Source organism: Natrix helvetica, assembly GCF_964273705.1.
Source record: "Natrix helvetica genome assembly, chromosome: 3".
Lineage (NCBI taxonomy): Eukaryota > Metazoa > Chordata > Lepidosauria > Squamata > Natricidae > Natrix > Natrix helvetica.
This window is the reverse complement of record NC_138549.1, coordinates 154,455,719-154,470,603: the sequence shown is the minus strand read 5'-3', so window position 1 is coordinate 154,470,603 and position 14,885 is coordinate 154,455,719. Positions and strand designations below refer to the sequence as shown.

Here is a 14,885-nt window from a genome sequence, read left to right as displayed (position 1 = left end):
TGGTGAAAGGGGAGGGGTTTTGGGAGGCAGAAAATGCAGTATTCAGTGTATAAGACGCACCCAGATTTTCCGCTTCTTGTACTCTGAAAAATAGGGTAGTTATCTGGCAGCGCTCCAAACGAGATAATGTGCGTGTGGATAAACATTCCTCTGAAAGACTGTTTAATAAGCCTTGCTGACTATGAATGAAAGGAATTCACAGTCATATAAATAAAAGAGGTTTTGTAGGAACCAAGACTTTGCTTCTTGCTTTCTAAGGCAGCCTGGGTCAGAACATAACTTGCTTTCAAAAGCAACTCTTTAAAATGCTTTATCCAGTGGATTACAATTGTTGCCTTCTTGTTTTCGAAATAATCCAAAAACAGCATGCCTGAATTCTCTCTCTGCCTCTTCTCTTTTTCTCCATCCTCCTTGTTCTGTTATGAAACTGTTACCTGTTTCAGTTCCAGCTGCTAACAAGTGAAAGCAAGCCAGTCCAAGGGAGAAATTTAGACTATAATTTGCAAGTGATAGAGCATTAAATGATTTAGTTAATTGATAAGGAACTCACTAAAGGGACTTCTATCCCAGGAACATATTTCCCATTGCTCTTACTGAAAGGAGGAGAAAATTGCACCTTCAGGAATTATTGGATTATGAACATTTATGCCACACACACGTTTTTGTTCTTCTGGTTAAGTTTTGCTAGTAGAGAATAAATAGAGACGCAGTGGCTCAGCAGCTAAGACGCTGAGCTTCCTGATCAGAAAGGTCGGCAGTTCGAATCCCTAGCGCCACGTAACGGAGTGAGCTCCCGTTACTTGTCCCAGCTTCTGCCAATCTAGAAGTTCGAAAGCTTGTAAAAATGCAAGTAGAAAAAAATAGGGACCAGCTTTGGTGGGAAGGTAACAGTGTTCTGTGCGCCTTCAGCACTTAGTCATGCTGGCCATATGACCACGGAGACGTCTTCGGACAGCGCTGGCTCTTCGGCTTTGAAATGGAGATGACCCCCGCCCCTACATATTCCCACATATTCACGGGAACAACTAGCACATATGTGCGATGGGAACCTTTACCTTTATGCTGAAGGGGTAACAAGTTATATCCCAATGGAGTGCAGCTAGGGATCTTTGGTATGAAATTATGCCATATATTGTAGCTTCAGGTTATGGAACAAGAACTAAGGGAAGCTGTGTGTGTCTGTGTGTGTGTGTGCATGCAATATGTATTATGTACACATGAACACACACCTAATTATTTTTGAGAAGAGAGCGTTCTCAGCTTTAGTATCTTGAACTTCAACAAGCAGAAAATGTATAAAAATGTCACTGTCTGCATACCAGTATAAAAATGTCAGGTGTTATGAAACAAAGAGGACTATATCATGAATTCTGTTGTAACAGCCTACCTGTACATCTGGAAGACCATTCAATGTCTTCCACTGTATTTTAGTGTAAGATTTCTTATACGTAAAATTGGGGTCATTTTTCAAAATGATTTTAAAATTTCTTTAAACTGGCAGCATATTTTTATCTTGCTTTGTTCATTGCTATTGAATTGGACCCACTGATCTGGTACATCCTTCCTTCTGCTTATATTGCTTTTGCTTAATAATGTTTTGAACTGTAACTCATTTTTGTGGACATGCTCATGATAGAAAATGTAAATGACAGAAAAGATGAATACAGAAAACAGAAGGCTTAATGTTGGGTGTAGGGTTGAGGGTTGGACTAGATGACCTACAAGTTCACTTCCAACTCTGTTATTCTGAAATTAAGTATTTGTGCTTCAGACTTTCTCATGAACGTAAGAATATAACGGTGTCAGAAAAAGAGTTTTCATTCTTATATATATTTATAAAAATGTCTGAAATCTATATAAAGGATGAATTTTAGCAAACAAAACAATTCTTTGAATCCATGTTCAGAAGCAATTTCCATTTATTGAGCATTATATAAAATAAAAATAGAATTTTTAAAAAGGGAAGTTTATGATTCAGGATGAGATTTATGGAGAAGGAAGTTTGAAGCAATAGTTTTTGTTTCTCATCAGAATTGGTCAAAGCAGATCTTGGGCAACATGTTGAAAATTTATGCTTTGGTTGAACAATATTAGAAAATTCAAAAAAGTGGAAGAAAATAATGGCACTTTAAAATAAGAACGTTTTTTTATAGTTTGTAATGTGTAATACTTTCGTTTTTGTCTGTTAGGTTTGTATTTTGGTGTTGCTCACATATATTTTCTTTGCAATATTTACTGATCCAGGATCTGAGCATTTCAGTAGAAATCCATTATTCTAGTTTAGATATCCAGCTCTGAGCAATGATTGTGTCCCTACCCATGGTTACTTTATAACTCAGTTAATCCAATTACTTGTGTTCATACTTTATATACATATGTATGTCCTATGTATATAAACTAATATAAATACAAAATGAAGCTATGAGTAGGATGTAAAGTTTTGGAATCCTAGTGAAACTGTATTCTGCCTAGAACTCCTCAGACCTTTTAAAGTAGACATGAATGGACTTTTGATGTCTGTAGGCTGCACTTTGATATTTTTTAATAAATTGAAAAACTATTGATGTTCAAAATGTAGTCATTAATACTCTTTTATGTTCTGTGTTGGAACAATGTTGGTTTTAATGTTTTCTCTCTTTTTCTTTTTCAATAGATATGCACTGTTGAGGAAGTCCAAAGAGAGGCAAGAATTGGATGGCCTCAACAATTTGAACTATTTTCCAAATATTACATATGATTCTTTGTATAAAAACATAACTGTCAATCTATCACCAGAGCTGGCTCTGGTGAGTGAATACTAAGAGAATATGAGAAGAGAATGTCAAGAGATGGTTTTATAGATGTCTCCTGGACAAGAATAATCTTGTGTCTAATGAAGGATCACAGTATTTTGAAGAATAATTTTCAAAAATACGCACAGAGATCATCAGACTGTAAGACATATTCATACTGTCAGCGAGTTCAGACTTAACTTGCTTTTTCATTTCTTTTGGAAAAGAACAATGGTGTGACCTGCTGCTTTTGTCCCAGCATTCCATTTCCTTAAGCAATCTCCAGTAACAAATAGAAATTGAATGTGCTTTCCTGCTCATAAGACCAGTTTGGCTTAAAAAGAAAAGAAAAGAAAGAAAAGTCTTGATTTCCTGACTTAAGGTGCTGGAAGCTGTCCTGTAAGTAACGGGTGTCAAACTCACGGCATCACATTGCCATCACGTGACATATTGTGATGTTTTTTCTCTTCGTGGAGCTGGGGTGGGTATGGCCTCTCTGTGAGGCATCCAGCCCATAGGCCGCCAGTTTGACACCCCTGCAGTAAGCTATGACCATTATTGGAGATGAACTGCTACCTAACAGTGACACCATTCTTTTGCATTTGTGTTTTCTAACTGACTTGCTTGAAGGAAAAAAGATATATATCTATATATATATCTATATATACACACAATCACTTCTTAAAGAAGTATAGATGTAGATAAGCTGTATAAATTGCTTTCCTTTATTTTTAAAAATATGCAGTTCAAAACTGAAGCTGAAGATTTACAACTTAGCATAACTCAAGTAAGCCCTCAACTGTGCAAGCACTTCAGTACATCAGGATGACATGCAAGTAATTCTCTTCAGGGCTATTTAAGCAGTTGTTATTGGGATTGAGACTGTCAGTTGATTGGTTATTTTGGAAACAATACCAGTCTTTATTGGAAAAGGAGGAATCCGGCATTGGGAGATTGAGTTTTATTCATGAAAATGCAAAGGCCAATTGCATTTGGGGGATTGCTTAGTCTTTCTGGGTTTTTTTGTTTTTGTGTGTGTGTGACCCTGTGCATTTTGTCCGCGTATTCCAAACAGAGAGCAAAACATCAGAGAAAATATCTCCCTGTTTCATCTTGGTAAGGAAGGGACAAAAAGTCTCCAGAAAGTTAACCAAGTTTCCACTTTGGTTTGGGTAGAGTTTGCAAATCAGTCGGTCTTGTTGTTGGAAGTCTATAGTGATTTCTGTAACATTAATTTCAAGCGGGGGGGGGGGGAGTATGAATAATATTTTGATATATTTATTGTGTAAATGAAACTGAACTAATATAGACTAAAACTGTAGGTTGAAGTTCTTGGGTATGATTATTAACCAGAAAAACATTGCACAAGTACAAGTACTGGGATAAATGTATCCAGACTCCAACTCTTAATTAAAAGAATGAAGGGCATTGAGATTAGTTTTTAAAAAATGTGAATATCAGGCAGAATTGGTTGGTCCATAATCTCTATCTAGTTTTTGTTTTAACCTACCATAATAAGTTTGTGCCTTTGTTTTGTTTTGTTTTTCTGGTTTAAAACCAGTCCATCTCTTTATATAGTATGTACAGACTTTTTTAAACTGGGGTATTTACTCTGGTAAAACAAATTGTTCTTTAATATATATTTATAGACAGAGTTTAATGTGAAAAGTACTTTAATCTCTTTGATTGCATTGTTGCCTTCAGTTGCTTTAACTTGTATAGGGTTGTGGGGTTTTTTTGTTTTAATTTTGGGTTTGGTAGATATATGACCCGCCATATACAACTGCTGTGGAGGTGATTAACCAAACCTATTTTCTTGAATCTCAAGAGTTATGAAGGGACGAGTGTGTGCTTGTACGTGAAAGAGAAAGTGTGCATGTGTGCATCTTATTGGCTGGTATGAAAGGGCAGAAAATCTGTTCTGGAATTTGCTGATAAGTAGACTTTAAAATGTTTCATAATAGTACCTTTATGGTTGCTGCAGAGGGAATAACTTACCTTTTATTCTTTTAATGGCACATGAAGCAATAAAGACTTCTACATTTTGATAATTTTCAGTTGTGAATAATTCATATGTATTTTTTTTAACTTAGAAGGCTAGTAGAAATTAACATTTTATTTAATGGTGCTTCAGTTGAGAATGTGTTTCAATCTGTCTTAATTCACCTTGACATTTCCAAATAGCTATTTGGCAGTGCTGCCCTCTCTCTCTCTCTCTCTCTCTCTCTTTCTTTCTTTAAAAATAGATTGTGTACCCTTGTACTATGCCCTCTGAATTACCTCTGCTAAGAAATGCACTTGTTGAAGATTGGTGTGAAAGAGTCAGTTTCACTTCTTAATTAGTTCTGGATTGATCCCCCCGCCCCCCAAATATTTTCTTGCCCTTCCTTTAAAAGCGTGGAATATCTTTTAAATGTGCACTGTTGCTCTTATCAGATAAGTCAGTTATTGTATGGTAAATATAATTGTTGGAAACATAACTGTCAAGCGCATGTGTTGATATGGTGTTTTTAAAAATCATTTAAAATGTGTACATTAATAGCTGAAATTTCAACAAAGTGCTCCCCATTTCCATCAGCACTGTCAGCTAATATTGCTAAGGGATAGAACACTATCATTACAAAAATGTATGTTTTATATGAGCCATGTGGGTCTTTATTTGCTAAACCTCTTTATTATTTTTGTAAAAAATGTTTTGTATTCAGTTTAACATCTGAGCAACCACTGTGCATTGCCAAACATCTACTGTCAAAGATAGAATTGAATCATATGTAATTTCTTTCTTTCTGTTGTTTTGAGCTTCTCTGTGTTTTCTGTGAGGCTCCAAGGGTATATTTTTGCACTGAAATCTAGTGTTAAAACACACAATTTTCAGCAATCCATTGTATCATTGCATTTATGCACCTGTGTGTTTGTACATTTTTGTATTTGTTAACTTATGAGTGATTTTTTTCAGTAAAAAGAATACATATTCAAGAACCAAGAAATAGTAATAATGTTGCTTTATTTGTGAGTGAATTACTAACCTGCGGTTCAGTGTAATGAAGAGCCAGATTTATAGGCATGCTTTAATGGACAATTGGATTAATTTTACAATTTAAAAAAGATAATGCTTTCAGATTGTTAATTATTTGATTCAATTTCCCTTCCATTACAGAAATTAACACAGAACTTTATTAAATTTATTTATATTTATATAAAATTTAACTTTCACATTTCTGCTTTATAAATAAAAATTGCTTCATTTAAAAATAACATATAAACAAATCAAATTACTCATTGTTTGTACAAGCGCATAAATAAGTTCAGTAGGATGTATGAAATAGAAAAGGCTTTCTATTCCCTGAAGTTTAATTTATCAATGATTATTGTCTTTGTCAACCTATGTTACTGTCATTTTAAAATGGACCAACCAGATATTTAAGAGGTATCTAATTTATTGCCAACTTTTTTTTTGAGAAAAGTTTATTTATTTATTTATTAAACATTACTTTTGGCAATATAGTGTACATATTTCCCAACATTTTCATAAGCACCTTTTTTGGAAAGTTTCTCGGATCTAAAGGTAATTCCAGTTCTTAGCACTTAGACTTATATACCACTTCATGGTGCTTTATACCGTGTTTCCCCGAAAATACGCCAGGGGCTTATTTTCTTTTGCCCCACGAAATATGCCCTTGGGTTTATTATCAGGGAGGGCTTATTGTTTTGGGGCTGCCGGGCGGCTGCTCCCTTGTGAACTGGCTCCCGAAGTGCCGGGCACAGCCTCAGGGGCAAAGCAGCCATGAGGTAACCATGCTCACGAGCTGCCGCCCGGCAAATCCCCTCTCCAGCCAGGAAGAGCGCCATTCACTGACCTAGGAGGTAATCCCTAAGGTGCCAAGTCATGTGGCGCTCTGCCCGCTCCCCAGCTCCTGCGGCTTTGCACATTCGGGATACCCCCTAGGTCAGTGCATGGAGCTCTGCCCGGCTGGAGAAGGGGGTTGCGCGAGCGCCTGTTCCGCTCGCAGCTTCACCAAGCTCTTGCCAGGCTCTCCCAGGCCACAGCCGCTGGCTGCTGCTGCCCGCCGCCGCCGCCGCCCCGCTCCGCGCAACTTCAAAACTCGGGCCGAGTCTTTCAGCATCGGCCGCTCCAGGAGTGCTCTCTATGGTGGGCTGGCTGCCGGACAGGGAGTCTTCCAGCAGCCGGCCCACCATAGAGAGCACTCCTAGAGCGGCCGATGCTGAAAGACTCGGCCCGAGTTTTGAAGTTGCGCGGAGCGGAGCGGGGCGGCGGTGGCAGCGGGCAGCAGCAGCCAGCGGCGATGGCCTGGGAGAGCCTGGCAAGGGCTTGGTGAAGCTGCGAGCGGAACAGGCGCTCGCGCAACCCCCTTCTCCAGCCGGGCAGAGCTCCATGCACTGACCTAGGGGGTATCCCGAATGTGCCAAGCCGCAGGAGCTGGGGGATGGGCAGAGCGCCACATGGCTTGGCACCTTAGGGATTACCCCCTAGGTCAGTGAATGGCGCTCTTCCCGGCTGGAGAGGGGATTTGCCAGGCGGCTGTTCGTGGGCATGATTACCTCATGGCTGCTTCGCCCCTGAGGCTGTGCCCGGCTCTTCGGGAGCCAGTTCACAAGGGAGCAGCCGACCGGCAACTCTCCCCTTCGGCCAGGCAGAACGCCACTCCCCAACCTAGCGGTATCCCGAAGGCAGCAAGCAACGTGAGCGCTCCCCCCCCGCTCCTGCGACTTGGCGCTTTCGGAATAACGCTAGGTCAGTGAGCGGTGCTCTGCCTGGCCGGAGGGGGGTTTATTTTCGGGGGTGGGCTTATATTTTTCCCACGCGAAAAATGTGGCATGGGTTTAGTTTCGGGACAGGTTGTATTTTCGGGGAAACACGGTAGCCTTCTCTAAGCGGTTTTACAGAGTGCATATTGTCCCCAATAATCTGGGTCCTCATTTTACCAACCTCGGAAGGATGGAAGGCTGAGTCAACCTTGGGCCGGTGAGGATCGAATCTCTGGCAGAATTAGCCTGCAATATTGATTCTAACCACTGTGCCACCACAGTTCTTACTTATTTTCCTGCATTAAGCTTTTTATTCATAATGATCATACCTCACATTCTGAGAATTTATATAAAGACGCTTGAAATCCTTGTGACTTGGTGTGGTCCTTATTTACATCCTTGTTATTGGTTGCCGACACATCCGTTCAGTTCCATTCCAATTTAATTTCAATTTAAAGTCCTCTGGATCAGGTTAGCAAAGTACTTTTTAAATAACTTCTGCCCAACTCTTGTGAGGTGCAGCCTATCCCCTGCCAGGAATCTCCTGTCTTGGAATCATGTTTTCTTATTAAAATCTAAACCATTCCTGTTGGCCTTGTCTGTGTAGCCAGATGGCTACATTTCTTGCTCTTATTGGGCCACGTCCATGGATGGATGGAAGGAAAAAAGGAAGGAAAGAGAAAGAAACAGGGAAACATCATCTGTGTCCCAGCTCTGTCACCTTTCTGCTATTATCCCTTGTTGTCATAGCCATCTGTAAGGCTTTGACTGGCTGTATCATATAGAGCAGGATATTTATCAATGGGCTTTTTATCTCATGCATGCCACACCTTTCTCTTGCTTGACTGATCACCAGAGAGAATCTAGCACCTGTTTCTTTCAATAGAAGGCTTCTGATTATCACTACCATTAAAGTCAAGGCAGGAATAATTCAATTTTATTTTTAAAATTGGGTTTAATTTGTTCTCGACTTCGCATATTCCAGAATTACTGTCGCTTACTTTATTACTAAATTACTTACTTGCTATTAATTTTAAAATAAAAAATAGAGGAAAAATCTGAAGTATCTAGACAATCATATCCCATAATGGGTTTTTAAAAACCCCACCTAACAGGGCTCCATGGCCATCTACCTCAAGACCTGGGTGAAGAAACATGTTTTTAAGGACTACTAACATTATTAGGGGAACTTAGGGGAATATCATTCTAGAGTGCAGATACCAAAATGGTAAAATTCCTGGGTCCGGTAGAAGGTGTTAAATTGAAGGGACTTGGACCACACTAACTGCCCAATCTTACTGGACAGGCAGAAACTAGGAGATAGTCCTTCAAATAACCTGGCTTTTACTCATCCATTTGGTCATCTTAGTGTTTAGATTTGTGGCTGTTTTTTACCTAGGAATTCAAAAAATTAGTTGAGTGGTGAGACTCAAATCCATTCTGAAAGCTCTGGGATACTAAAAGATTTTACGGATTTGGATGGTCCCATGGGCTTTCTTTTTATCTTCTGGGACACTTCTTGCTGCCGCTGTCCTCCTGCAAGCACTTTCTGTATCTAATTTAAGAATTTCCCACCTTCCCTCCTAAGCATAAGTCCCTTCACTTTCTCTTCCAGGACGTACATCCTGAACTTGTGCAATACATCCTGGACTATGTATAATTCTTGTCATCTTCAGAGTAGAAAACATGACACTTCTGCAGTCACCAGAACTAACAAAAAAGTACTTTCTCCTTGGTTTTCCCTTCCAAAGAGCTATTTGTACTCCCCCCATTTGCTCACTCATAATAATTTTGGTTGTTGCTAAGCAATACAATCAGTTTGTTGCTTGATTTCTGGTGATTCCAAGGGTAAGTCCATGCAATTGATTGACAAGTATGGAAAAAGTTTTCTATATTTTCAGTTTAGCTCAAGCCCTAGTCTAACGCTCCCTACATGGGGCTCCCCTTGAGATGCACCTGAAGGCTGCAGTTGGTTCAGAATGCGGCCGCGCGGGTAGTTTCGGGAGTCTTTAGATACTCCCACGTAACACCTCTCCTGCGCGAGCTACACTGGCTGCCTGTGGCTTTTCGGGTGCGGTTCAAGGTGTTGATTATCATCTTCAAAGCGCTCCATGGCACGGGACCTAGCTATTTGCAGGATCGTATCCTGCCCCATACATCCCTTCGTCCGATTCGCTCACACAGAGAGGGACTCCTCCGGGTGCCGTCCACTAGGCTGTGCCAGCGGGCGACGCCCAGGGGAAGGGCCTTCTATGTCATGGGCCCGACCCTCTGGAATGACCTTCCCCCTGACATTAGAACGACTACGGACCTCCGCTCCTTCCGCCGGAAACTCAAAACCCACCTGTTTCACCTAGCCGGCCTGGCCTAATTCCAGCTTTCCCACCTCAGTTTGTATTTTTAAATTTTACGGTTTGGTTTTAAGGTTTAAGTTTTTAATTTTTATAAATTTGTACAGGGGATGTTTAATTCAATTTTAGTTATGTGTATTGTCGAGTGTATGGTTTTTTAAATTTGTACCTGTACACCGCCCCGAGTCCCTTCGGGGAGAGGGGGCGGTCTAGAAGTTTAATAAATAAATAAATAAATAAATAAATAAATAAATAAATAAATAAATTAGTGTAGCCAGGTAGATGCCCCTTCAAATAATCAAATCTTACTTGGTTAATTTTTGGGAGTGTTGGGACAAGATTTAAAATGTATATAGACTCAAATAATCTAAGCTGATAAATGTGGTTGTTTTTTTGTCAAGAATTAGTCCATCTGTTCAAGAAATCTCAGAGACATTTTTATTTTTAGTATCCTCATGTATGTGATTATTTTTAATATTTGAGAAGTAATGGTGTTAGTAATGACAAATTTTCTTGATTCTCATTGTTCACAATACTTTTCTATCTCCTTGAAAAGTGATTTGGGAGCAAATATGCATTGATTTGAATGTGGAACTATATTTACCTTTAACGAAGAGGATTTTTATTAAAATCACTAAACCCATTTTTAGAATATGGCAAAAATATTGTCAGATTGAAGAACTTACAACATGTATTGGAAAAGAGATTGAACTTTCACACTTGCCTAACATTCCATCTAACAGAAAACGGGGTTTCGGCTATTTGACATTTGACAAGGATGGAGGAGGAGGAATAATACATTCAGAGCAGCATAAAGCAAGCCACAACCTCAAATACAGATAGTCCTCAACTTGTTTAGTGGTTACAATGGCATTGAAAGCAGTGACCTAAGACCGTTTTTAGCATTTAACGACCATTGCAGCATCCCCCATGGTCACATGATCAGAATTCAGATGCTTGTCATCTGATTCCTTATTTATGGTTGCAGTGTGTCCCAGGATCTTGCAATTCTCTTTCACAACCTCTGGACAAGCAAAGTCAATGGAGAGCCAGATTCACTTTTAACAGCCACACTACTTAACTGCAGCGATTCGCTTAAGAACTGTGGCAAGAAAAGGTCATCAATGGTGCAGAACTCACTTTAACAACTGCCTTCCTTAGCAACAGAAAATTTGGGCTCAGTTGTAGTCATAAGTTGAGGACTTCATTAAGTTGGAGAGGAGTGGGGCTATTTGCATACACAATGTCTTGATGCTAAGCTCTTTTCTGACTCCAGAGACTGGTATAAAAAGGGATTAGCCAGTCTCTGTTTAATACTTGGGGAGTTTAACTAATCAGATTATCCAGCAATATGGATGTAATTAGAAAGGATCTATTAGCTTATGGAGCCTTGTGCATTTTTACCATTTCTTTTTTGTCAGCTGATGAGCTTGTGATGTTTTGCATGAGTTATTTTAATTGGGGGTGGGGGAAGCTTGTGGTTTTCAAATTGGGCTTTTTTTGTTTCACTCATGTCTATTTTTTGCTTTCTGAACCTCCCATTCACACACTGAAATGCTTTATGTTGCTTTTAAATTGTAATATATATATATATATATATATATAATGATCAGCTAATACCTGTGACTTCAGGAAATTGAATAAGTCAAAGAGATACCCAAATGCTATGTACTATAGTTGTGATTCAGAGCCAGCCAGAGATTTACAGCCTAGATAACAATGTCAAGGTATCTATTAGAGGAAAGAAAGCTGACTTCAAACAGCAAGCAAAACTTGCACAAAGAAGGAAATAAAACATTTTGATAAGTTTCACAATGGAGATTAACGGCAGTTACAAAGAGATCAGCATATCCCAAACAGGTGCTATCACGGCAATGGGATTCCTGGGAGGTGGGTGATTTTGTGTGTGTACAACTTTGCTGCAAAAGAAGTAAGACAGCTATCAGCGCCTGACCTAGTTAATTCAGCATGCAATTAAAATGAGAAAGTTTTAGATCAGACAGGGGGCAACATGGCCAACATTAGATAAATAATAGGCAACGTAGAGCACTTTGGAATACACTGTTCTCAACACTGCACACAATGACAGTATTTAGGAGGAAATTACTTCAGAACTCATGCAAGTAGAGCACCTCTCTATTACCTATCCAAACTATGTATTCTGTGTATCAATTCACAGTGCATCTCTTAAGGAGCAGCATTTTTTTTAATCATAAAAAATAGATTGTTTAATAAATGGCAAATAAGCATAGTATTCAAAGATTGTTAACACCTTGTAATATGTTTACTACACCAATAAATTTTATCTTTCAGGATGTGGCTTGAATGGCTGCCAGAGTTTCTCTGTTCACCTGTTGCTCATTTCCTTTCTGCTCTCTGCATTCCAGGGTCTGCAGGAATGCAAAAGATTTTACTACAAGCTTCAGCATAGTTTGGAGGGATTGGGAAGTGTGTAAAAGTGATTTATGTGTGTTATCTCTTATCCTAGCAGTCTTAAGAAAATGACTTTAAAATGGGCTTGACTGTAAGGAGACTCAGACTAAATCCCCTCAGAAGCTACCGATTACCTAAGGGAAACATACTATGTACTGACGTAGTGAATTCTATAATATGACTAATACAAAGTTCCAATATAGCTAGGTTTCATTTAGCATGAAATCTAGCATAAAGTCACCCGTTATTATTTAGTAAGTATAAAACAAGATGTGATAGCTTGCAAACTGATCAACCTATCCATAAATTAGTTTGCCATTGTATGTGTACATCGGTAGTTCCTATTTTGAGCTAAGCCATCATAGAGTTTGCTGTGTAAACAGCAAATCATTAGGCTTTATGAATTATAATGTATGGTTTAGTATGGTTTGATTAATAAACTATAGCTAAACCATGGATATGTGAAATGAGTGAAGTAATACGTATGTATGAAGATATACTTCCTTACATCTGTCATTGATTTTCCACTATTTGTTTTTTCCATACAGCAGAGGAACAATAAGTCTACCTACCTACCATAGGTATTCTTATGCTGTTTGAAGATCTCACAGTCTAATCTCAATGGAGGACTATCTAACTCAAGGGTGTCAAACTCATGTTGTCAGAGCGACATCACATGATGTATCAGGACTTTCCCCCCCCTTCGATAAACCGGGCGTGGGCATGGCCAGCGTGTGACGCAGCCAGCCCCTAGGTCTAACTAACTGCTGCATTTCATTTCCTGGTGACTCTAGGACTAGTTCAGGATGGAAAAGGCCCACATCTATGTCTAGCCAACATATATCCCTGGCTATTGATAGGTTCAACAGTGGATAGTTAGGAAGAGGCAAGGTTGAAATTTATTATGGTTGGTCAGAGTCAGCCTGATGTTTACACCGGATCTCTCTTATAGTGAGATAGTGCTTATGTTCGATACGACAATATTGGCATCTTTTAATACTTGTGCTAGGTGTTTCTTTGTAATGCAGGCAACCTTATTGTATTGTTTTTGTGCTGCTCTAGATGTTCTGTTTTCCCCCCTATTTAGTCCTGCTAATGCTTCCTTCCTTCTAATATTTCGCTTTTTTAACCATATATTGCAGTTCCAGTGCAGTACCATACTAGGAACAATGACCCTGTTCCCTACACACAATCCTCAGTTAACTTTTTAGATGGACTGTTGTACGATAAGTTCTTATAATACCATGGTATTTGGAGCAAAATGCCCAGATAGCCTAAACTAAAAATGCAAGAAGAAATATATTGGCAACAAAATCTAAGTGCTTACTATTTTCATTTTCATTGAACTGTTGTTCTCCTTTAAACTGCTAAATGTGCTTTTTTTTTGTCTGTGCAAAACTATTGTAGCCATTTCCTCCCTTTAGGCTACACCAGAGATCAGCAACCTGCGGCTCTAGAAGGTTAGGGCTTTTGGTTAGGACAGGTAGAGGAAAAAGGACGCCATGCCAGAAGGAGACTGTGGTGGGGGAACCCGACTTCCGGTCAGCTCCAGAATTGAACGGGGGGCTTTCGGTTAGGGCCTTTGTGGCTCTTTAAGTATTTAAGGTTACCTACCCCTGGGCTACACAAAGAAAGTAGCTCAACAAAAAATTCACCATGACGCTCATTCAAGTTCTAGAACTACTATATTAATACTCTTTAGCCAGCTAGCTAGCTATTAGTAGACCTGACCTCTTAATCCCAAATGACTAAATTTATGCAAGGGAAGCCTACATTTCCTTTTTCACAGATTTTATAATATTTTACCACAACTGCATTTTTATTTTGTTTTTAAGTTGAAATGTATATTTATTTTTTAACACCAAGTACAATGGTACTATGCCTAGTTTCATATTGATACTGATATCGATATATTTTTCTCTCTTCTCTGTTTTTCTAATATTTTCTTTGCTCTGGTTCATTGTCTTTGCATTTCTTGTAGCTAGTAGTTTTTGGTTTTGGTTTTTTTGTCTTTTTTTTAACGTTAAAAAAAGTAATGCATTTCAAAATGTAGCTTACCCAAATGTCAAATGGATGACCTTGCCCAAAGCATTTTGTAAGGCCAGATACTCCTCGGTCTCTCCTTCACTTTTCTGGGCTTGCCAAGAAGCCTAAGGGAAGGGAAGTGTGGAAGATCTGCGCAGCTGTACTTGGGGCTCCCAAGGGAAGAATCCTGGCATGGGGCCCAGGGTGGAGGCCACACCCTTCCCAGTCCTTCCCTGCAGCTCCCAACCAGAGGTGGTGAGGTGTGTGGGCTGTGAGAACGGCTGAACATGAGCTGGCAGTGACCAGATTGCTTACAGAAACTCCTCTTATTTCCAATTCGGCACTTTGTTATTTCCAGCATTGGAAGGAGGGTGAGGCAAAAGAAAGGGAAAGTATGATGCTTATTTTTAAAAAACTAAATATACTTGATCCTTGACTTACAATATGGGTCCTCAAACTACGGGCCGCATGTGGTCCGCCAAGGCCATTAATCCGGCCTGCGCAGGACCACGAGGCTGCCATGCCCACATCGCCCCTC

The 14,885-nt window shown here is 39.5% G+C and overlaps 1 protein-coding gene across 2 annotated transcripts in view; it reads left to right on the top strand.

The window, feature by feature from the left end:
• Positions 1-5,136, top strand: part of B4GALT5 (beta-1,4-galactosyltransferase 5) — a 42,449-nt gene extending 37,313 nt beyond the window's left edge. For both annotated transcript variants that reach the window (XM_081949654.1, XM_081949655.1), the window contains exon 9: positions 2,654-5,136. In XM_081949654.1, coding sequence (XP_081805780.1) covers positions 2,654-2,801 — 148 coding nt within the window. In that variant the 3' untranslated portion in view covers positions 2,802-5,136. The remainder of the gene's footprint in view (positions 1-2,653) is intronic.
• The last annotated feature ends 9,749 nt before the right edge of the window (positions 5,137-14,885 follow it).